This window comes from Camellia sinensis, chromosome 4 (genome assembly GCF_055761805.1).
Source record: "Camellia sinensis isolate YWXY chromosome 4, ASM5576180v1, whole genome shotgun sequence".
Classification (NCBI taxonomy): Eukaryota; Viridiplantae; Streptophyta; class Magnoliopsida; order Ericales; family Theaceae; genus Camellia; species Camellia sinensis.
This window is the reverse complement of record NC_138964.1, coordinates 185317097-185340968: the sequence shown is the minus strand read 5'-3', so window position 1 is coordinate 185340968 and position 23872 is coordinate 185317097. Positions and strand designations below refer to the sequence as shown.

Sequence of the window (23872 nt, the reverse complement as noted above, 5' to 3'; positions counted from 1 at the left end):
TCAAAACATGAAAGAGTATCAATGATACTTGCACTGCACACTCTTTCATTTACATCCTATTACAAATACACTTATATTCCTATGTATTAACCGGTGTGTTTGGTTTAAATTTTTTTGGATTAAGTTTTTTAAAAATTGATTTTTTTGGTTTTCGTGTTTTTTTTTCAGTGAATATTTTTTAAATTTTAAATATTTTTATTATTTTTTTAGATGTACCTTACTTAGATGTATCTAAAAAGTAAAAAATTTATGAAAATATATTTTAAAAAATTAATAAATACATAAAAATACAGAAAATATATTGAATTCTCGTTTTTTTTTTTTTGTATTTTTAGTATTTAGTGAATTTTTAAAAGAATTTTTTCACAAATTTTTTATTTTTTAAGTATATTTATGTTAGATATATCTAAAATATAAAAAAATTTCTTAAGATATTAAAAAAAATTCATTAAAATAAAAAAAAATACGAAAAACAAAAAATAAATTTTTTGTTTTAATATTTTTAAAAAACTCTAACTAAAATATTTTTTTTCTTCCACCCACATGTAATTTTCGCTTAAATAAATAAATAAAACGTCCTTTTAAAAAAACGGAAAATGTTTGGTAGCTCAAATTTTTGTGGCTCAAATGGCTCAAATCTGTCAAAACGACGTCATTTTACACTCAAAATCTGTCAAAACGATATCGTTTTAACAGATTTGAGCCATTTAAGTCACAAAAATTTGAGCTACCTAGCATTGTCGTAAAAAAACCTCCCAAAAGCTGCAGCCACCTAACGGGACGAATATGTGATTCACGAATCACAGCGTTCTCTCTCTCTCTCTCTCTCTCTCCCCCTGAGTCGAAGCCTCTCAGAGGCTCCCAAATTGTCCTCGAATCAGAAGGTGATCCCTCTCTCCATCACCAATTCCCTTTCATCTTCCACAAAACACTGTTTGTTTTGCTCTGAATTGTCAACCCAAAGCTGTTCGATTTGTCCATGTAGCGCATAACTATATTTGTTTTTTTGTTATCAAAATATCAGTTTCATATACCGTATTCATTGTCTCCCTGAATTAGGGTTTGATTAAGAATTCGAGATCAAGAACGTGTTTTTCTGTTTGGATCACTGAAATCAAACAATTTCCTATGATTAGGGTTTATCAGTAATAGCCCACACCAATGAGATCACTTGGGATTTTCTGAGTTCATGATAGTGTTGTTTTGTTTTGGGGATATCACATCAGTGGGATTTTGAAAAAATGAAAGCAGTGAGAAGAAACTTTATAAATATTAATAATTAAAATTGTATACTTTTTCATGAATAATTTTATTTTTTTTTCTTTTCTGAATTCCACTTTGGTGTAATTTCCCCTTTAGTTTTCTGGAATATTGATTTTGGTAGCATTTTTCTTGGTTTTTTCTTCTTTTTCTGGGCAGGAATGTGAAAATTCCGTTACCTGGCTTGAGTAATCATTTCATGATTAGGGTTTAATTTCAATGTAAATTTGTTGTTGAAGATCATTCCGCATGAAATTTCGATTTTATTTGATCACTGATCACTGTCTCCTGTGCTTCATGCAATTATTTGCTCATTGGCCTTCATTTTCCAGAATGTGTTTCTATTAACTTCCTGTTTGTGGAGCTGTGGCTAATGAAAAGTTGCCTTTTGCAAATTTATTATGGGAAAATTGAGTGTGCTTGTAATTGGTTTAAGTTTGTGTTTGGCACTGTGGAATGCATGCCTTGGAATTGGAAATAGAAGCTATATTAGACCAAAATTATAACTAAAATGTCCTCTTATTACAAATTCAATGCATGGACATGCTACCTAATGCAGCCTTACTTCTTGGATTTGTTTTTATTAAAGTGCTGTTATTAGCTGTTAAATTTAAATATCAGTCTATTTGGCTATTTTGTGGAAGTGATTAGGGATTGAAATGCTAATTTTTTCCTTATCTATATGTGATAATCTATTGTTTGGTAAGGCTAAACTATATTATGACATTAATCATTAGGGAAAAATCCTTTATTATTAGGGCAAAATTCTTTTTGTTCATAATGTGGTTTGGCTCCACAATAATTCACTCCCCTTTTATTTAAAAATATGCAATTCACCTTCGTGTGGTTTGGGCCTAAAGTGCATAGTTAACGTCGTTCATGGAAAATGCAAATTAACTTTTATACCCTCAGCATTATTTTTTCTAATTTTACTTTTTATTTATCCACAAAAGTCAATTTCTAGTTGTTAAATTAGCTTCTAGGAGAAATTGAATCCCCAACCTCTACCTTTCAAGTACTTAAGTGCTGCCTCCATGCCATTAGGCCACAAGGCCATGGGCATACCCTCACCATTGTAATATTCTTTTCCTCCTTAATGTGACCCTCTACTGTGTCGCAATCACCACAGTCATATTTAACCAAAATTAATTCACCAATAGGCTAAATAGTGAAAATATACACACATGTATGATATATATATATATATATATAATGTATCAATTTCATCCTTTGTAAATGCTAATGCCCTGTACCCTCTCATGGTTGGGCAATGAGTCAAAACTACTTGAGGGGATTTTGCATATACTCAAATGTGAGGGGGAGAAAAATGCTCTAGACCAAAACCATAAGGGGGTAAAGAGGATTTTGCCCTAATTATTATTATAGTTATTAGCATGAAATATAGTTCCAAAACATAAATTCTGCATGCTTATGCAGTGATAATAAAAAAATTCAATATATACTTGTGGACATTTTTTTATTTATCTATATTATTGTATTTTATAGACATTAAAAGAATTTAATTCCTTATACTTGGTCCCATCCTGTACCAAACAAAATTCTATTTTTCACCTACAAGTGACATAGCTCAAATTATCTTAATTACCTCTTTTTTTTGGTTTTGGGTTCTACTCTCATCCTTATGAGAACAAAAGAATATTTCATGAGTTTTTGGAGTCAATTTCTTTATTGAAGGGTGGAAAATACCATTGGCTACCCGATGGGTTGGCATGGCAGCAGGGACAAAGATTGCCTAGTGCTGTTACCTGACCAGAGCCTGGGTTGCTGGAGGTTGGTGTCCAGATGGCATAGTGGTGGCTGGGGGGCGAGTGTGTGGTTCTTTAATTACAGCGAGGTTTACAATTGGACTATCATTACACAAGTAAAAGGAACTTCACTTGAGAAACCTTATTTGGAAAATGCTACTCCTGGGCAATAAAATTACTGCATTTGGGCCATGTTTTAAAAAAATGAATTATTCAGCTTCCCTAACACCCTTTGAAATTGCATCTAGGCCTCCAAACATGATGCCCATGCCTGAAGTTGTTTAAGTGATTTAATAAACTTTTAGTATTTTGTAAAAATATATGTATTATTGATTATTGATTACAAGATTGTTATTTTGTATTACAAATCAGAGTGGCATTATATAGGAGAGGGTTTGGGTAGTAGGTGAGGAGTAGTGGAGTGTAGTAGGTGAGTGTGAGTAGTGGAGTGTAGTAGGTGAGTGTGTAGTAGGTGAGTGTGAGTAGTGGAGTGTAGTAGGTGAGTGTGAATGGTAAATTCTAACAGCCCCCCGCAAACTCAAGGAGGATAGAAACTAACCAACTTGAGTTTGAAGAGAGGAACAAAATAATAAAATACATAAAAATAAAAAAGGATAGGAGACACTGTATGGTCGTGTCAGACCGTTGGTGAAGACACTGTATGGGGTGTCATAACGTTGTAGAGGACACTGTATGGTGGTGTCAGACCGATGTAGAAGACAGTTTATGGGGTCATGTCGGACCGTTGTAGAAGACAGTTTATGGGGTCATGTCGGACCGTTGTAGAAGACATTTTATGGGGTCATGTCGGACCGTTGTAGAAGACAATGTTGTGACAGTTTACGGAGTCTTGCTGGACCATTGTAGAAACTAACCGGAATCAATGTCGGGACAGTTTACAGAGTCTTGTCGGACCCTTGTAGAAACTAACCGGAATCTATGTCGGGACAGTTTACAGAGTCTTGTCGGACCCTTGTAGAAACTAACCGGAATCTATGTTGGGACAGTTTACAGAGTCTTGTCGGACCCTTGTAGAAACTAACCGGAATCTATGCCGGGACAGTTTACAGAGTCTTGTCGGACCCATAAAGGAGCTAACCGGAATCAATGTCGGGACAGTTTACAGAGTCTTGTCGGACCCTTGTAGAAACTAACCGGAATCTAAGTCGGGACAGTTTACAGAGTCTTGTCGGACCCCTAAAAAGTCGCACCCTCAAAAGGTGTGCCCAATCTTTCATCAAAAGGCGTGCCATCAAAAGGCGTGCCCACTTTATCAAAAGGCGTGCCATCAAAAGGTGTGCCCACTTTATCAAAAGATGTGCCATGAAAAGGCGTGCCAGTTTGTCGGGCGGCAAGAGGCGCGCGATACGCGTGGCTACCGCGGCTATTTAACCAAGACGAAGGCTGAGGCTGAGGCATACCATTCTGAAACCTCTGAAACCAACCCTTCGCTGAAAAACTCTGCCTCTGCGGAGAGAGAAACTGTGGAACACTTTGTTGCCATTCTGTCACCAACCCTTCCGAACATTACCAGTCTGAAATTGCTATTTCGCTGAAACACTTAGCAACCCAAAAACATGGCCTCTTCTTCCCGTCCAGTTACCCAGAACCTGCTCACGCTCTTTCCAGAACTGAACGAGCCCACAAGAGAAATAACTGGTGCGGTGGCCAGTGAACCGCAACCAAACACCTCTGGTTTTGCTCCATTGAACTTTCCGATGCGGTCGGTGGAGCAAAAAATGGCGATGCAAACTGATATTGAGGCTAATCAGTATACTCTGAAGTCATGCGTGGAAACCATGACGGCGGTCACAAATTTGTCGAACCGGCTGCAGAGTAGGACAAATGATGTGCAGCATTTAAACGCCCAACTGGCTCTGCTCCAACGCATGTATAAGGATGCGCGAGCAGAGATAAGCGTGCTAAGGGCAGAAAACAAAGAGCTGAAGCGGAAGGCCACCGTGATGTTCCGATTTGGAGGTCCACCATATGCTGCAGTGGAGGAGTATGGGGGAGTGAACGTGCTCGGCGGACAAGGAAATACGGAGACCGGACTGGCACGGGACACCCAAGATAAAAGTAAGAAGAAGAGACCTGCAGTAGAATAGAGAAGGGAAAAGAAAAATTCCACTGTGGGTGTGGATGTTTTGTTTGTATCCTTTTTTTTTTTTTTTTTTTGTGTAAAATGATGATCGGGGTGAGGCCCGATATGAATAAAATGAGTTTGCAGTTCGTCTTCTTCTTCTGTTTGTTTGTTTTTGTTTTTGTTTTTTTTTTTTGTTTTTTTTTTTTTTTAAGAAATAAAGAAAAATAAATAAAAATAATAAATTGGGAATCAAAAACGGAGGAGAGAGGGGACAAGGCACATGGATATCTTGGTGTAAAGGAAATAAAAGAACAAATAAAGAAAGTGAGTGGTGTGGGTCTTTAGAGAGAGATAAACCGTGAGTGGTCTGGAAAGTTGACAAAAGAGTGGGTGTCGTGTGCAAGATTGGTTTAAAAAATAAAAAGGAGGACGGGTGTGTGGGCAAAAGGGAATGGATGATATGGCTGCCCAAAAAGTGTTTTTATTGTGGTGCATCCAGACTTTGAAAGGTGAAAAATTATAAAATAAAGAAAAGTGTTTTTTATTGTGTGTCCACCTCAACAAACTCCACTCATTCAAACAAGTGGTCTTAGTATATGTTAGTGCTGCCCAAAAGTGTTTTTATTGTGGTGCATCCAGACTTTGAACACACCTCTGTCGACCCCAACGTCGCTGCAGAACTCGTTGATCAACTCTTCGTCCCTCTTCTGCATCTTCCACCCAACTCTCTCTGCCAATTCGTGCATCCTCTCCTTCTGATCCTGCGTGAATTTTGTTCTGAACCGCTTCCCCCCACTGGAATTCGCAGCTGTCGTGCCGGCCGTGGGAGCCATTGATGGGTTGTTTTCTGGCGGTCACTTGATGAGAAAGAGAAGGAGAAGAGGGTGTGGCGAGGATCTTGCCGCCGAAGCTGCACATGAAGCAGACACGTGGCTGGGTGATGGTGGCGTTGTTGATCTTGCCACCGAAACGGGTGTGTGGACGGGTCCAGAAAGGAGAGACGTGAGCTGTTAGAACCGTCCCAACCACAGTTATCCCTGATGGCTGTGAGCTCGAAGGGTGAGGTGTCGGTGGCGAGCCACTGCTCGACCGTGAAGAGTTGCTGGGAGCAGGGCTTGTGGGGCCCAGTGAGTGGAGGTATGGAATCCCACGGGCAGCTCCAAGGGCAATGGAATTCAGATCTGCCTTGATCAATTTAGAAAGCGCCTCAGCCTCACTGTCGCTTCTGTTGTTGGTGGTGGTAGTTGGTTCGTTGATTTGGGTCGTATTGCTGGAGGAGGAAGTGTGGTTGGTGTCTCCTACCGGAACGATTTCATTGCAAGTGCCAGAGGAAGGAGGGTTATAAGGCGGTGATGAAGCCATATTGGTCGACCTGCCAGTTTGCGGAGCAACCGAGTGAGCAGTAGCTGAACCGGATGACGAAGAATAAGGAACCAAAACTTGAACCGGCAAAGCCTTCAGTTTGAAAACAGAGTGAGCAGCGGATGGAAGGTATGTGGGTGAATAGTATGGAGGAAGGAGAGAGAGAATTAGAAAATTTGGGTTTGTCCGGCGGACGGCCAAGGTGAGGCTGCCGCCCGCCGGTGAAGCGGAATCACTAAATTCTTTAACCTTGCTCTGATACCATGTAAAAATATATGTATTATTGATTATTGATTACAAGATTGTTATTTTGTATTACAAATCAGAGTGGCATTATATAGGAGAGGGTTTGGGTAGTAGGTGAGGAGTAGTGGAGTGTAGTAGGTGAGTGTGAGTAGTGGAGTGTAGTAGGTGAGTGTGTAGTAGGTGAGTGTGAGTAGTGGAGTGTAGTAGGTGAGTGTGAATGGTAAATTCTAACATATTTAAAACCCACTAAACCATAATTTGAGTGTTAATAATTTTGGAAAAGTGGCTTGCTATAGCGTTTTTAGGACCTGGCTCTTATGCTTCTGCAGGTGTTTAGCCTTGTGTTTGTCTGCCCACCCATATGTACACTTCTTTTTTTTAAAAAAATAAATTGAACCAAATTAAAATTTTGCTATTGTTTTTTTCAAGGCCTTTGACAAATATTCTATGATATTTGTGGGAGATGTGGGCAAGATTACCTATATCAACCAAAAGTTTTATTACCCTGACATACAAATACTTGAATCAGCGGCATTTACGTCTATTTGACCATGATTTATGCTCTTGCTTAGCAAACTATATTTTCTACTGTTTTCTGTGTATTACCAATTTAGAGAATCTGAAGCTCACAAGCATAAGGACTATCCCAATGAAACTTATGTAACATATTGCAATGAGAGTTATGAACTTATGGTTGTTTTATTGTGTGAACCTTCACGTTAGATACAATTCTTCTTACAACTTGGGATCTGCTGTAGTTTCAAAATATGTTATTTTGAAGACCATTTATGAAAATTTTCTAAGATTAATCCTTGTCAGCATCTTTGTCTAATTGTTTTGATTGTTTGTTAGTTGGGTTTTACTAAGTTCTCACGTGCAGTATTGTGTGATTTTGAAAGGTGATGGCATCAGAGGAAGATGTTGATTTATCAACTTTGAAGTCTCAGCTAAGCCAAACACAAACAATGTGGAAAGAGGACATGGGAAGAAGCCAATCCGAAGTGGATCTTTTGCAAGCAAAAATTATGGAGGTAAAGGCTTGCATACAGGGGTATGAGGAAGACACGGTAAAGGAGTTGGAGGTTCTTTGGCGGAGAGTCAAAACTACAGCAACATTGTTGACTTTCTTGAAATCGAAGGCAAGAATCATGGCTGTTACTCATTTAGCCCATACATCATGTGACATTAAACAATTAGATGGGGTGGGGCTTGTTGACAAAAATGGCTTACTGTTATCTGGTTCATCTAGGAACATAGATCTTTCTTCCTTTGACTGTCCAGATGGGGAAACATGGATTGGGATTAGCAAGCAGCATGGTTCTCTTGATGAACCAGATGGAGCTTATATTGGTGAAGTACTAAAGAATGTGCAGATGGTTACTGATGTAATGGAAACTCTTGTCAAGAGGGTTATAATGGCAGAATCTGAAACAGCTATGGAGAAAGAGAAGGTAACATTGGGACAGGAAGAGATAAAAAAGAAGGCACTTCAAATTGAGAGCATGTCTACGAAGTTGGAGGAAATGGAAAGGTTTGCACTGGGCACAAATTGTATTTTGAATGAGATGCGACAGAGGGTTGAAGATTTGGTTGAAGAAACATCTAGACAGAGGCAACGAGCAGCAGAAAATGAACAGGAGCTTTGTAGTGTGAAGCAAGATTTTGAATCGCTGAAATCTTATGTTAGTAGCCTTATCAATGTGAGAGAAACACTTCTGTCATCAGAAAAGCAGTTTCAAACAATTGAGAGGCTTTTTGAACGGTTAGTATGCTTATTTTCCCCTTTCATGAATGAAAATGGTTGCCTTAACCTAGGCCTTACTTTTATTATTATAGGCACATGCTATATTGTTACATTGGATTATGATGATGCCTGATTTATATGCTAACAATAAATCCTGTACTTACTGTATTTCTTTGCTATATTGTTCAATCCATCGTTTATGCTGAATGTTTCCGTCTGTGTATTTCTCACATAAGTAGCACTTTACAATGTTATTTGCATATACGTGTATATTTCTTTGGAGGGGGATTTGGGATTCCACAATGAGCCATTAATATTAAGACCTAGCAGTTGTTTTGTTAATTGGGAGCTGCTAATTCCATGCATCAAATTTATGGAGCCATGCATATTATTGTCTTCTGTCATGTTTACCCTCCCATCTTCTCTTCATCACCTTTGTTTAACTTAAGCTGTATCACCTTCTCTCTGTTTTCCCATCACCAAAAACACAAAGCAATGAAATTATAACCTGAGAATCAATTGGCAATCTTCAAGGACCACCAACCTGACATGCTCCTGCTCTCTTCAACAATTAGTTAGATCACATGCCCTCATCATATTACTTCTCACAGAGGTTCAAGGTCAGAGACTGTTACAACTCTCTTCCATGCGAAGTGTTTTCTTTAAATTTACAGCGAAATTACTGCTGCATTCAGAAATTGCAAAATTTTCTTTTCTTTTCGAGAATTTTCTCATACCTTCCAGTGGTGGCTCTATGGCATCTACCAGTTCTCCAATCCCAACCTCTGCTTGTAGTCTCTTCATCCCTGACCTCTACATCTCTGGCATCCACTCGCCCACCAACTTCATGCCCTCCTTTGCTGGCCTCAAATCATCTATTTCAACGTGCACCTTACCAACATGTTTGGAAATTCAAGTTGACTATATAATTGTAAGTTAAACACTTTAATTGCGTTGATTTTGTTAATTATTGTTGATTTGAAAGTGAATAAAGTACCCGTGCTTAAAGTTCTACGTCCCATAAAGCGCTATATTATTCTAGGACATGAAAGAAGAATGTTATGAATATGAATGGCTAACCATGTGGTGTAGGATTAGATGCATACCCACACCTGACACATTTACCCAAGTTCATGTAACATAGGTCATGTCTATGTTTGTCCTTGTCTTTGTCCTAGTTGCTTATAGTGATTATGTGCCTGTTTTTCAAATCTTTATTTTTCTGCAAGCTATCCCTAAATCATTAGATTTTCCCTAGTTCATAACAGAGAAAGCGATGCACTTCTAAGCTGTCGGTACTGTGCAACAACTTTTAGTTGACGAACAAATTAAATCATTTTCATCAGGGCTGTCTTTTGTCGAATTGGACAATTATCCTCCTGATTGATTATGTTGTTACTCAGTTAGTTCTATTTATTGCTTTGCTGAAGTGATTAGGATATCATTCAGGCAATTATCCTGTCCTATTCTTTCGCCCTTGCAATGGTGTCTGAGGATTACACAAGTCACCTAAGTCCAAGTGCTTTTTAAGAACCATGGCTTTCATCAGGCATTTTTAGTTATGGCGGTTGTTGGCTGGCTAGTGAGCCATGTTGGTGATGAACATCTTGGCCGAAGCTTATGAATTAAATTGTGGTACATCATGGTTCTTGCCAATTAAATGAGCACAGTTCAAATTTGCATCTTGAGCTGGCTTCCTTGAAAAATCAAGGATGACCATGACTGGGTTTGGCTTTGATTTAGAATATATGCTTTTGTCATTAGTGTCGTGCAGTTATATGATCCCTTATGTAACTTAAATAATTTACTTAAAATATGCAATTAACAAATGATATAAACTCAATCCTAGAGGAATTGTGTAAATAATCATGTTTTTTATGTATGCATACTTGCAATCACTCTTTTAGTTTTACTGAAGTTAGGAATTTTGGGAGTAATAGACTCCTAACATGGAATGAATGCTGGATTTGGAGAAGTTCAGGGTCAAGAGAACATAACAAAACCATGCTGAAGAGGTTAGTTAAGCTTGGATCCTGTTCTAGTTCAGCTTGAGGAAGGTCTAATTTGTACACTGCTAAGTGTGAAAATCAGTGTTCGACTTAGCTTGGTATTTCTCTTGAAGAATAGACCACTGTTGGAATGGCTTGCCCTATGTTACTTGGAACGGTATGGGAATGTGGTACAATGGGAGTAGACTTGTATATAGATTACGCTATAAGAATTTAAAGTACTTCTAGAGTAATTTTCTTTAACAATTAGACATCCAATAAAATTTAACTTTTTTCCCCCTAAATTAATCGTGTAGCAACATATTTATATAAATATTATCACCCATGCTTGACATTTTGTCATGCCAAAACTTCGTTAGCTTTAGATTTAAGTACATTATATTTGATTTTTTTCCTCCAAAGGAAAACTATATGTTGTGTTCCTTTACATTTCCTTTCTCTTTTCTTCTCTCTATAAATCCAAGATCCAAACACAACCTTAAGGAAATATATTAGAAAAAAAACTTTTGAGATCACTTTGAATCACTAAACTCAACGTTTTGAAACGAAAATGTAACCGTGTTTTGGATGTATGTTCCAAAACCTAATTTGCTAAAGTGTTAATGTTTTCTGGTAACACTGGGCTGCCATTTTGTTTCCACTGCAATTGTGATGGTATCGATTGATAAATGAAATAGTAACCCCAGTTGTTTATGTAATATTTTTTATTTTTATTTTTATTTTTATTTTTTTCCGGGGCAGGTTAGTTGAGAAAACAACGCAGTTGGAGAGTGAGAAAATGCAGAAAGAAACTGAAGTCCAGAAACTCATGGAAGAGAATGTGAGGTTGACCACTCTACTTGACAAAAAAGAGGCCCAGCTTTTGGCCATGAATGAACAATGCAAGGTGATGGCCTTGAGTGCTTCGAATATTTAGTTCGGTACAGTTTTGATTCCACATTGCCTTAATTTGTTTTGCTTGGCTCACCTACTGGCCATTCTTTTGAGTTGATGAATAATATTGGGCTGGAAAAGCCGCCTGGTGGGTTCTTTCTTGAAATGTACCATAGGTTTTCTTGTATCATTTTTTGGTTATTAGATGTTGCATTGTTGCTGTAAAATTCTACCCTTGATAAACAACTTTTTATTTTGTTTTACATGTCTATAAAATCATCTCTCCCCCTTTCCATTGACCTCTGCAGTTCTCTCTAACAGACAGGTATGGTTTTATTGTTATTTTGTTTATATCCTTCCAAATGGTTTCTGGAAAGTAGTGATGGAAGAGGCCATAGTCCGTTCATATTTGAAAATTCTTTAGATAAATTAAATAGATTATATGGGGGAAAACTCGCCAAATTTGGTTCAAATTTGTTGGGATTAAACAATGTTATTTGATTTACATTTGCCAAATGTTACAGATTTCCTCTCTTTAGCATTTGAATTCTAGTGAGGGTGTTTTAGTCATTTTAGCAATGTGAATGAATGAATGAAGGAAGATGAGAAATTATCATATTTCTACACACCAAGTTTCCTTACTCTACACATTTATGTTGTGTTTGGTTGGAGAATTTGAGGAGGGATTTGGAAGGGGAAAGGGAAAAAGTGTGGGAAACTAGGTGAAATATAGGTATATTTTATTCACATTTTACCTTCTTTTTTTATTTTTTTTCCAAATCTCTCCTCAAATCCCCCTACCAATCACAGCATTAATGAATTTTTTCAGAATCACAATTTTATGCTTCAACAAAATTACTATCTCACAACCCAAGGGTGTGTGGCATTGTGGTTAAGACTTGCGGTTTAAGCCATAAGGTCACAAGTTTAATTCTCTCCCCCTTGGGCCAATCTCCTGGGCGAAGTACAGTTGGTTAGGAGGTTGGATCTCAAGTTGTCTAATCAGCACTTGGTGTGGGTTCAGTGTTCCCCTGCTGTGCGAGTCCTGACTTAAGCAGAGCTTGTCTTGGGAGGTCGGGGCAAGTTTCCAGGTTGGTCGGGGCAAGTTTCCAAGTTATAGTTTTCTCGCTCGGAACGGCTAACAGGACACCTTGATGATTCGGGGCAAGTTTCCAAGTTATAGTTTTCTCGCTCGGAACGGCTAATCGAATACCCTGCTGATTTCTGTAAGGGGTGCTGCGTTGGATCTGCGAGAGGGTAGGGAGGATCTTCCTGTAAAAAAAAAAAAAAAAAAAAAAAAAAAAAAAAATTACTATGTCACCCACACATCTCACAATTTCTTCATACGTATCTCACCCATCACAATCTCACTAGCTACTTCACCACCGGCCATTTCCTTCCATGCCCAAACCTTAACCATACAAAGCGGGGAATACAAATCAGACAATTGAATTGATTAATCACAAAGAAAAGGTTACAATATATTGATCACTTATAAATTGATAAAATATCAAGCTCAACCATGAGTCCATTCAAACCAGAGAGAGTTGTGTAGTAACTGAACTTGAATCAAACACAAATATAAACCAAAACAATAAATTGGAGGAATACGAAATGAAATATAAGAAGATCGATCTTTTACGCACAAACATAATCAATCCAAGCAAAATTAGAACTTTTTTCATTAACCTTTCAGATTTTTATACAAACATTGACAAATTCGCATCTAAAATTAAAATCAAACAACAAAAATATGAAACCATCAAATCAAGTCCACCAAAATGGGAAAGAGTATAACAAGTAGATTCAGGTCGCAGCGTACCTTGTAGTGAGGATGGACGGAGATGATGTGCACAGAAAAGGTGAGGGTATATTTGGAATGTGAAGTGTGTGGAGTGAGATAAAGAAGTAAAAATCAAATAATTACATGTGTGGATTGAGAAAAGATGTACACAGAGATAATTTGGTATGTGAAAATAGAATTTCCCGGGAAGATAGGGCAAGGAGATGATGGGGAGGAGTTGGTGGAAGGAGAAATTATAGTTTGATATTGTAAATATATAAAAAAAAAAAATACAGAGATTTTTGTGTGGTGTAAATAGAAGCACCCGTGGGTAATGAAAACAAATGATTTTTGTTAACCCGGACTTTATTGATTCAGATTGGTTTGGTAACAGTTATGTTTTTATTAATAATTTTTTTTTGAAAATCTAAAATAATCTAAAATAGAGTTTATGTATTGAGCCTATTTGATAAAAACTCTTGGGTAGAATTCACTTTTGAAAATCGATTTTCAGGGGGAGGGTGTCTAAGAGGTTTATATTGACATGGTTAAGACCTTTATTAATCAATATGAGATCATAACACATGCTCTTACAAGGACGAGTGAATCCGTGACAAGTGGTACAAATAGAAGTTAAAGGAGCTCTGTCACTCGATTTCGTTTTTGGCAAGGTTCGAACACCCAACTTCTTACGGTTGGTAAAGTGTAATTGAGCTAGAAAGCCGTAAGGCAATTTTCGTAAATTCGTAATGCTAGTTTCTTTCATTTTTCAGTATTGAAGAAGATGGTTGGAACAACCAGGGGCTTATCTGATAAAATTTTCTCAAGCAGTGGGAATGATCTGATGTCTTTATTTTTGTCTTCATAAGAGGTTTTGAAGACAAGAGTAACATGGGCATCACATGCTATAGTTGAAAGACAAGACAAGGTCAACATCAAATAAAAGAATGAGTCCTTTGTTTGTTGATTAGCAAATGATGGCCTTTGCCTCCCTTTTGACAATGATAGCCCATCCACACATTTCACACCCTTCTCTCATTCACAGAACATGGCATAGAGCTTATTCTTTTTGAGCCTCTCTACTTTGTGCCCATTCATCTCTGATCATTTTGAATTGGTTTTGTTGGCAAGGGAACTCTCTAACCTTGATTTAGTTGCCTTATGTGAAGAATATGTAGTATGTGTTTGACATGTGTTGATAAACATTCACCTAGTTTACCATCAAATTATACACGAAATTCTCTATCACACATTATGAACATTATTTTACTTTTAAAGAAATAAATAAACATATTACAAAATACAAATACTTTTTTGGTGCCCTATTGTTCTTGCACATTGGAATTAGAAGAATTGGACATTTAAAACTCTTTTTGGATCAAGGATTCGAGAGAAGATTTGAATTTTTTTTTTTTAAAAAAAAAAGCAAAAAGGAAAAAATAATAATTTATATTTCATTCCCTTTTCTCTTAACTTTATTTTTTTATTTTTTTTTTCTCTCTCTTTCAATAAATATCTCCTCAATTCTTTAATCGAAACAAAATATTGACTCACTTGACTCAGTTGAGCTATGGGTTTGAGTTAATATTAATGAAAAGTCTAGAAACACATAAATCGTTTCATGAAATTGGACACAATCCTTTCACATAATGTAGATGTGAGAAGGTTGTGTGTAGTTGTTCTTGCATGTAGGAATTAGATGAATCGTAAACTCTTTTTGGATCAAGCATTCGAGTGAAGATTTGAAAAGGAAAAAGGATATTTCATTTACTTTTCCATTTGACTTCGTTTTTTTTCTTTTTTCATGTAAGGTCTAGAAACATAAAAATAGTTTCACAACATTTTCACATGGTATAGATGTGAGAAGGTTGAATAATTGGTTTGTAAGTCCTACATTCATATAAGAATATTGTGTCTAATTTTATGATTGATTTCTGTACAAGTAGAATAACTGAATATTAATTTTATTGTGCAAGCAAAGAGCATGGATGTTTGGTATAGTGATGTGAAAGTTGAAGATGAAATTGGTGAAGAGTGTGAAAGAGGGACAGGGAGAGTATTGTTTTGGAAGATGCCATTTTCCTTGGCCTTAGAACATGGGTTATATAGCTGTTTGGTGTCATCAGACCAGAGACCAGATATGTTAGTGGTGCTTGTTCTTAGTAGGAATTTTGATCTGTTTTTGTTTTTCCACTGTTTTTGATCATGGTGGTGGTTCTAGTATGGTTCTATGATCACATGGGAAGTCATATAATGTTCAGACATTCCACCCATAAGTGCCGGACTAGCACAGTGATAACAATGATCATCCCCATACATTCACACCTTTCTGAAAAAGAAAAGGGGAAACAAATATCCTCGCAAAATTAAGGGGGAAATCAAAAACAAAAAAATAAAAAAGGAAGCCAAATTGCATGTTCATTCCTTCGACTTTGATATGTATATACTAGAATTAGTTCAAAAACAAAACTTATGATACCTGAACTTTGGTGTTCTTAGGTATTCTAAGTTGTAATTTTGTCAATTCAGCTATGCTAGGATTTTAGAAAATTTTCGATCTAGAATTTCCCAGAAAAAATTAATGTAGGATTGAGATTGATTTACATATGGATCCAATCAAAAAATGGTTTAATTTGAATCCCAATATAATGGGTGATTCTATTTGCACCAAAAAATAATTTAGTACGTCCAATTAAAATTTTAGTTTCTGTTGTGGAGGAAATTTCATTTTATCCTAAAACTATACATCGATGATCAATTTAACCCCTTGTACTTTTTATAATTTCAATTTTACACTTAAACTACTTGATTTTGGATCAATTTCAATTTCATCTCCTTCAACCAGAACTCACACTTCCCGAATTTAACATACAATTTGTGGTTAGCTATTGTTTATAATTAAATAGAAGTTGTTGATGTGGCGCCAAAATTTCTTTTGAAATCTTATTTTACCTCCCAAATTATCTCAAAAATATCAATTAGACCTCCAAACTTCATATTGTTTAGGGGTTTAATTGATATTTTAGAGATAGTTTGGGACGTAACAAGAAATCTCAAATGAAGACGACAGCAAATATTGTCTAATTATAGACGGTAGCTAATGACAGGGGTGAAATTAATCCAAAATTGAATAATTTAGGTATAAAATTGAAATTATAAAAAGTACCGGGGTTAAATTAATTATTGAGTTATAATTTGGGGGGGCAAAATAAAATTCTCTCTCTATTATACACTAATGCAAATTTACTAATAAAGACAACACATATTAAATCTTAAAATATTTTTTTTTTCTCATGGTATATTCTAACCACTTATACATATTATTTATATTCAAATCTCTTCATCTTCTTCCTCAAGTTTCAATTATTTTCTCTTCTTTTCTTCTCTCTCTCTCTTTTTTTTTTTTTTTTCATTGTAAAACTTCAATATCCACCCCCACCAAAACTCACCATTATCATCAACCTCATTGTTTCTTATTGTGTTATTACTTGCAAATAGAAAAAAATTTGAACAAAATCAAACAATGGATAATCAAAACTTTTTTTTTTTTTTAAAGCAACCCATCAAAGAGGATGTAAATATTCATATAAATATTCAAAATATAATATTTTATTTTTTGTGTTTTTTTTATACGTAAAAATGAATATTCAGTCTGTTTTACATCAATATTGTTCGGACAAATTTGTTTGGATCTAAAATTTCAAACAAAACAATCTTGTTCGGCACTGAACGACCGAACAAGCTAACTCTTTGAAAGTTCACATAAGTTGACTATTCCAAATTGATTTTATATTTAGGTGTACCATAAAATTAAAATATTATATTATTTAAGGGTAATTTGTGAAAAAAAAAAAAAAAAGAGTATTGAGAGTATTGAGAAATTAGGCATATTAATTAATTTTTTGGGTGTAAATAAAATCCCCCAATGATTATTATTTGGGTAAGTTTCTAGACAGAAGTTTGGGGTCCTTATCTTTTCTGTTGTCAATTTAGTTTATCAAATTCATCTAATTTTAAGTGAGCTGCCTAAATCAGTAATGAAATGATAATAAAATACACAATTGATCTGTAGGGCCTAGAGTATACATTTTGTGTTACTTTCGCTCATCTAAGTTTAAATTTTGTGAATTTCAAAAAACTAAAACACAAGAGGATCAAACAAAAGAAAACTGACAAATTTAAAGTTTTAGGAACTAAATTGACACAAAACACGTGTTGTAGGAACCGTATGTGTATTTTTATTGGTATTTTGTTAATGATTTAACAGTTGTCTAAAATTGGACTTTTTTTTTAATCAAATTATAAATTCAGGAATAAAATTAACAAATTTAAAACTGTAAAGATCAAAATAACACGAAACACATAGTGTTTGTTAAAAAAATGATTTGTTGTGAGAGTCAATAATGGGTTCTTTTGACGTTTATTAATATTATTGGGAAAATAGAACAATTTATTATTATTATATAGAGGTGTATGCTTGGGTTGGGAATGGAACTAGAATGAATAAACTTCTCATAGGACCACCACATGGTTGTGTCCTGCTGGAATTCAGGTTTTCTAAAGACTCCGGATTCGTTATGCTAAGATAGCAACAGCAGGGGTTCAATGGTTCAATGGAGGCCAAAGCCAAGCCAAAAATGTTAGTTATGAGGGTTCCATGAACCACTATCAAAATTATTCCTTGACCACAGCCAACAGCAACAACAATCAATAGTCATTTCATCAAAGCCCCCCACCCCCAATTGTTGACCTATTTGGCTTCTTGGTGAATTGGGGATTTTTTTGGGTGGATAGTGAATTGGGGATTGCCTCTCTTTAGTTTTGTTTTTATTGGAGTATGGATGAAATTTGATTCCCACATTAGATAAAGAGTAAAAAAGAGTGAGTTTTAATATACGTTGGATATATTTTTCACTGATAATATATGTTAGGTTTCAGTGTCATGTATATGGATTTTGAAGTTTCTCTCCAATGAATTAGACTGATATCGTTGCACGTTGATGGGCCCCAAATTTGGCTATGGTAACTTTTGATAGAGCAAGAAAATGGCTAACAATCTATGGGTGGATTCTCTTAAAACATTAGTGTCGGTAAGCTTGGGCTTACGCAAAGACTCTTGATGGAGTAAGAAAAATTAAAAGTTGTACTATGGTAAAGTGACTCGCAATAGTTCGCACATTAAGAGATTATTGTCGCATGTGTGAGCTCTCTACTTGATAGATTGATTATTCATTGGTATATATGCTTGTGAAACTACCATTGATTGTACATGGTTACAACTCTGCAATTGTAGATATACAATTTTTTTGTTTAATGATGAAATTCTTAAGAATCAATTACATAACTGAATTATGACCAATTTATGTCTTAGATTTATTTCATGCTCGGACCTACGCTACACCAATTCAATTTCTACCATACAAATGAATCCAACCGCGCCGCAAATGAATCCAGGATAACTGCCCTGACCCTGCTGCCATGGCATACTTGCCAATCGACCATAGGATAGCTGGAAACAGAGTACATCACCACTTAACATTTTCATATAGCATCTCACACTAATCATTAAATACCACCCTTATATTATTAGACAAAATATTAACATAAATATAAACACACTTATATAAACCAATCAAGAACTATACCACCTAATTTTAAAGAGTTGACATAGTGGTAAAGACTTGAGACTTGGGAGTGTACTCCTTCCAAGATCTCAAGTTCAAAATTTTCTAGGTGTAAATAATTTTTTGAGACCAATCTATGTAAGATTTTATCTTGTCTTTAATTAAGACTCCTCCGCATGGATGATGTGATTGATTATCCAGATTAATCAATGGGCCGAATTATATAAACAAAAAAAAAAAGAACTACAACACCTACACCACCTTAGAATACTCTCTTAAATACCAAATATCTAATAAATAAATAAAAAAATCTAATATTTGTAACTTTGTATGCATGGATAGTGATGGGCATGGCCCAAAAGGGCCCAACCCATGGTTTTTATGGGTTCTCCAAGCAATTATTTGATTAGTTATCATCATAGAGCTCAGTAGAATGGGTCCAACACCAAACCTAATAGAGAACCCACAATAGTCAAGCCTAGACATCAGGTGGACACGTGTCAAACAGGAGTCCAGCCACGTGGCAGACAAAAATTCTGCAAAATTATTGAACCCACATGCTAAGCATTAAATGAGACTGTCAAAACATTAAATGTAATAAGACCTCTCACTCTGAAGTACGGTGAAATGGCCATGGCCGATGTTAAGTAGGTGACAAACTTTTGGCCAATAGGATAGCATGAATGGACAAAGAAATGATTAACAAGAGATATAAAAAAAATTTTGAGAAACGTTTGAAACAAGTAACTTACTCTCACTCCCTCTCTCTCTCTCTTCATTCCTCTACGCTTAAATTTCTCTAAGTTCCTACCTCTTCATCTAATTTGATCGTCGGAGGGTTCATAGAAAAGAACCATCCCCATTTCGAAATTTTTTTACTCGACCTTTTGCAGGTGTGATCAGGAAGACGAAGGACAACCAATCCATGAAGTGCTTGGATCAGTTCGACCCGCACTTCGCCGACCAGACTGCATTATCAGATAGTATTATGTGGGAGATAATTTTGCACATCTGCATTGCTTGGCTGAACATGATATGATCAATTATTTGAATGGTAAATCCAATCAAATATTCATAAAGAGTGAAATTATACTCCTTGTTTTTGAAAATTTGATGGTCTCGCCTAGGGCGGAGCACGTTCTCAATAGTCAATTTAAGAAGCCTAAGACGCACACATAGCCTTCAAGTAGAAATACACAATTATAAGCAACCTTATTATCACCATATTGAGAGTTTACATGCAATTACTAACTTAAATATTGGAGTGCAGATTTAAAAAGAATATTTCCGAAGTTAGTTCATGTGATTGTAATCCATTTAACCAATCAATGCGATATCTTTTTTCCCCTACTCTAACCAAGAAGTAAGAAATATCTCATTGGAGAGAAATGACAAAAACAAGAAATTTGGGAGCAACAATGCTACAAATTCGGAAATATTACTTAGAAGCTTCATTGTGTCTAAGTTATGGATCCCCGATGCAATAACCCAATCTCAACCACATCACTGTTTTGGATAGTTTTCTTGGCAAATTTTCTGAGCACATAGGTTTAGTAATTTGAGAGAGAGAGAGAGAGAGAGAGAGAGAGATTGGGGTGGTCCATGATGTCCATATATAGCAGATGAAACAAGGTAAGGTAGGCCCAATGGGGGTATGAACACTGCATGATGATCTAAAAACCACCGCCATTCCTTTCTTCCCCAGCCCCACACTCCCACATGCCTTTGTTTCTCTCCCTCTCCCTCTCCCTCTCTTCCGTTCCCCATATATAAATGCCTCTCCATCTCTTCAATCTTCCCCTACCGCACACCACCACCCCCATCCCCACCCCTCTCTCTCTCTCTCTCTTTCTGTACAACACTAGTCTCCATGGCTCTCATCAAGAAATCAAACAAGCTTACTCAAACAGCTTCTTTCAAACAAATACTCAAAAGGTGCTCAAGCTTTGGGAAGAAACAACAATCAAATGGCTATGATGAAGACAGCAACAATGGTCTCCCTGAGGATGTCCCAAAGGGTCATTTCGCCATCTACGTCGGAGAAAACAGAAGTAGATATATTGTTCCCATTTCATGGTTAGCTCATCCTGAGTTTCAAACTCTACTTCAAAGAGCTGAAGAAGAGTTTGGGTTTAAGAATAACATGGGTCTCACTATTCCTTGTGAAGAAGTTGTTTTCCTCTCTCTCACATCCATGATCAGATGAAACTATAAGATGAGTTTTTTTTTTTTTGGATCTGCAAAATAAAAAACTTTATTGATGAAACACAAAGTACATACTACAACAACAATATCAATAAAGAGAGGTGTGAGTGTATATAGAGTGTCATAGCAAAGTAAATCTATTCTAACTTGGTTGGCACAGAGAAGCAAGCTATTACAACACCAAAGTTAGTGGGGTTTTCTTTGAAAGAATTGCCAAGATTAGGTTAAAATTTTATGGGTTAGGTTTGTATATGGTTTTAGATTTTCTTTTTTATCAGGGATGCGCATTGTGCCCTATGAAAAAGCTGATATTAATAAAAAGTTGCCCTGTATTTTTCGATTCCTCTCTCAATCTCTCTGTCTACTACACAATCATTTTTCATTTTCTGAGTCTGTTTATGTATTTTGAATTCGTGCCACCAAGCCCGATAATGACAAACTTTATTATTAGTTCTTTTATAACAACTATTGAGGAATGTTCAGCTGATTAATTAAATAATTTTGATTAATTACAAATTATCATATCAAATATTGAGACATGATCATCATAGTCCTTGAGAATTTGAAGTTTTATATATTAAGACAGTTTTTTTCATGGCGTCAATATTCACATCAGGATTATTTTCCTCTGTTTCTTTTTCTAGAAATGAATTGGTTGTTAACGATGGAGTGGCATTCATGGCACCAACAACACTTTTTGGTCAAAACTATGGATGTAATTTATACTATACACTTTATTTTTAGAGCATATTTTAAAATTATTTGATTAAGTAGATAATTTTTGACAATAATTCAGAGATAAAAGTGAAATATTAACCTTTTTTATTGTTTTGTTTTAGACTTAAAGGTTTAACCTTACTAGTGTTACTTGTGAGTTGATGGTGAACTATTGTTGGACACATGCTTTTACCACCCTCCGTTCTACCACTTTAGGTGCATATGCAGGTGGGACTTGCCATTCACTTGGAGGGAACCTTTAATTAAGAGATTTCTATAACAGTCCATGAACTGAAATGGTACAGATTATTCACATAATGCTGCTTAATTTTGGCCTGTATTTTTTAAGAATAATATTATACTTAAAATAATTTTTTTATCAGATTTTTATGTCACTAGACAATAAAAATAGTAGGATCCATATTAATAAATAAATGTGAGGTTAATACCTTTGTGTGTAGTGGAAAAAAAAAATCAAATAAAACATCTATTATAAATAATATTTTTCTTCTTTCTATATGGCTCAGAAAAAGATAGGACAGTTGGCCCAATGATCCATTTAAGAGAATGTTAGAAGTTTAGAATTTGAGTTGATGGAATAACTATGGTCCTTACATTGTAATTAACTCACCAACATCCTATTTTTTGTACCAAATTTTTTTTTAAAAATGGGTCACAATAAGATTAATGCGATAGTCAAAAAGTTAAAAAATCGGGTCACAATATTAAAAAGATACATCCATCATAAAAACATTAAATAGAGATGGGTGATTATTGAATTGGAGTCACTATTGTATTAAATGCACAGCAGTAACTGTTGTGCCTCAATTTAAGATATATTATAGGCTTATTTTTATGATCTGAACCGTTCATTTTGTAGGGTTTGTTGAGTACTTCATTCTTACGTACCAAAAATCATATTAATCGGATATCAATAACTATATGATTGATAACCAAAAAGATAAACAATAAGTTTTTCTTTTGAGAAATAGCATAAAAAATATGCAATTCGATCATATAGTTATTGATATCCAATTAATATGATTTTTGGTAGGTATGAAGTACTCAACAAACCCTACAAAATGTATGGTTCAGATCATAAAAATTATCCCATAATGCACCTCAAATTGAGGCACAGTAGTGACCCCATTTCTGGTGATTATTCAGTTGTCTCGAAGTACAGCCACGTGGTGCTCCATGATAATATGATTGGTTAAGAATGTGGAGTATTAGTTATTTTTATTGGGTGATTGAGAAACATAAGAGGGTATAATAAATGGTAATTGATTAAAGAATATACCACATGGTATTTCGAAATTATCGTATAATTGTCCAATTAGGGAAGATATTAATGCTATAGTCCTCTAAAATATGCAAAAATACTACATAAAATTTTATTTTTACCTTTTTTTATCACTCCAAAGCACCTATTGTTTTGTCTCCATGTGAAAAAAAAAAGATAAGAATTGAGATTATATATAACATTATTCCTAAAATATGTTTGTTTAGTAAACAACAATCAATAACTGACCTGCAAGGGTTTTGTATATTTTCCATAAGACAAATTATTGTGTCTTATAGGATATTGCCCCAACCCATCAATAACCACAATCACACGAGTACTTGCATTTTGGGATAGACTTCACATGATGGTGTGATTCTAAAGAATACAATGTCCCTGATGTATAGAATAACTTATTTGAGTTTGAGATAAAGAAGTGTAGTATTTAGATAAACAACCCCGCTACAGACCCCCAATGAAACTGGACCCCCAGGACCTCCAGTGTTGGCAGCTGATGTGGGAGAAGGTTATATACATGCACGCAGCTGTGAAAAAAAAAAAGGAAAAAGATGGAAATAGCGGGAGTCCAAAACCCAAAATCATCTTCCCTCATCTGTTTCACCTGTCGCCGCCAGCTCTCCGCCATCCTCCTCCTCTACCTAGCTCTACGCTGTCGACGACGACTATTGTAATCGCGAAGCAAACCACCAAAGCTAGCATTATCTCGACCTACAGATCCATCAGTATTCAATTTTGTCCACCCAAACTTAGGCTTTTCCTATGTACACAATCCAAATGATCTTGCGACTGAGGTAGATGTAATCTTCGGCTGCATCTTTGTCCGTCACTATCCTCAATCTTCGGCTGCGTGTTCGTCTCTATCTCTGTCTCTGTCTCTGTCTCACACATACTCCG

General features: G+C 35.7%; 2 protein-coding genes across 3 annotated transcripts; both read left to right on the top strand.

Moving 5' to 3' along the window:
* The first annotated feature begins 743 nt into the window (after nt 1-743).
* Nucleotides 744-11645, top strand: LOC114294496 (uncharacterized). 2 transcript variants are annotated; one of them, XM_082867114.1, is made up of 3 exons: nt 744-884; nt 7620-8482; nt 11215-11645. In XM_082867114.1, the coding sequence occupies exons 2-3, from the start codon at nt 7623-7625 to the stop codon at nt 11387-11389; spliced, it is 1035 nt and encodes a 344-aa protein (XP_082723240.1). In that variant the 5' UTR covers nt 744-884; nt 7620-7622; the 3' UTR covers nt 11390-11645. The 2 variants fall into 2 exon arrangements, with proteins under 2 accessions (XP_082723240.1, XP_082723241.1); XM_082867115.1 differs by lacking the exon at nt 11215-11645 and adding an exon at nt 9233-9512 and having other exon boundaries at nt 746-884.
* Nucleotides 11646-20623: 8978 nt separating this feature from the next.
* Nucleotides 20624-20959, top strand: LOC114294502 (auxin-responsive protein SAUR50). Its single transcript, XM_028238639.2, has one exon. The coding sequence runs from the start codon at nt 20624-20626 to the stop codon at nt 20957-20959; it is 336 nt and encodes a 111-aa protein (XP_028094440.1).
* Nucleotides 20960-23872: the final 2913 nt, after the last annotated feature.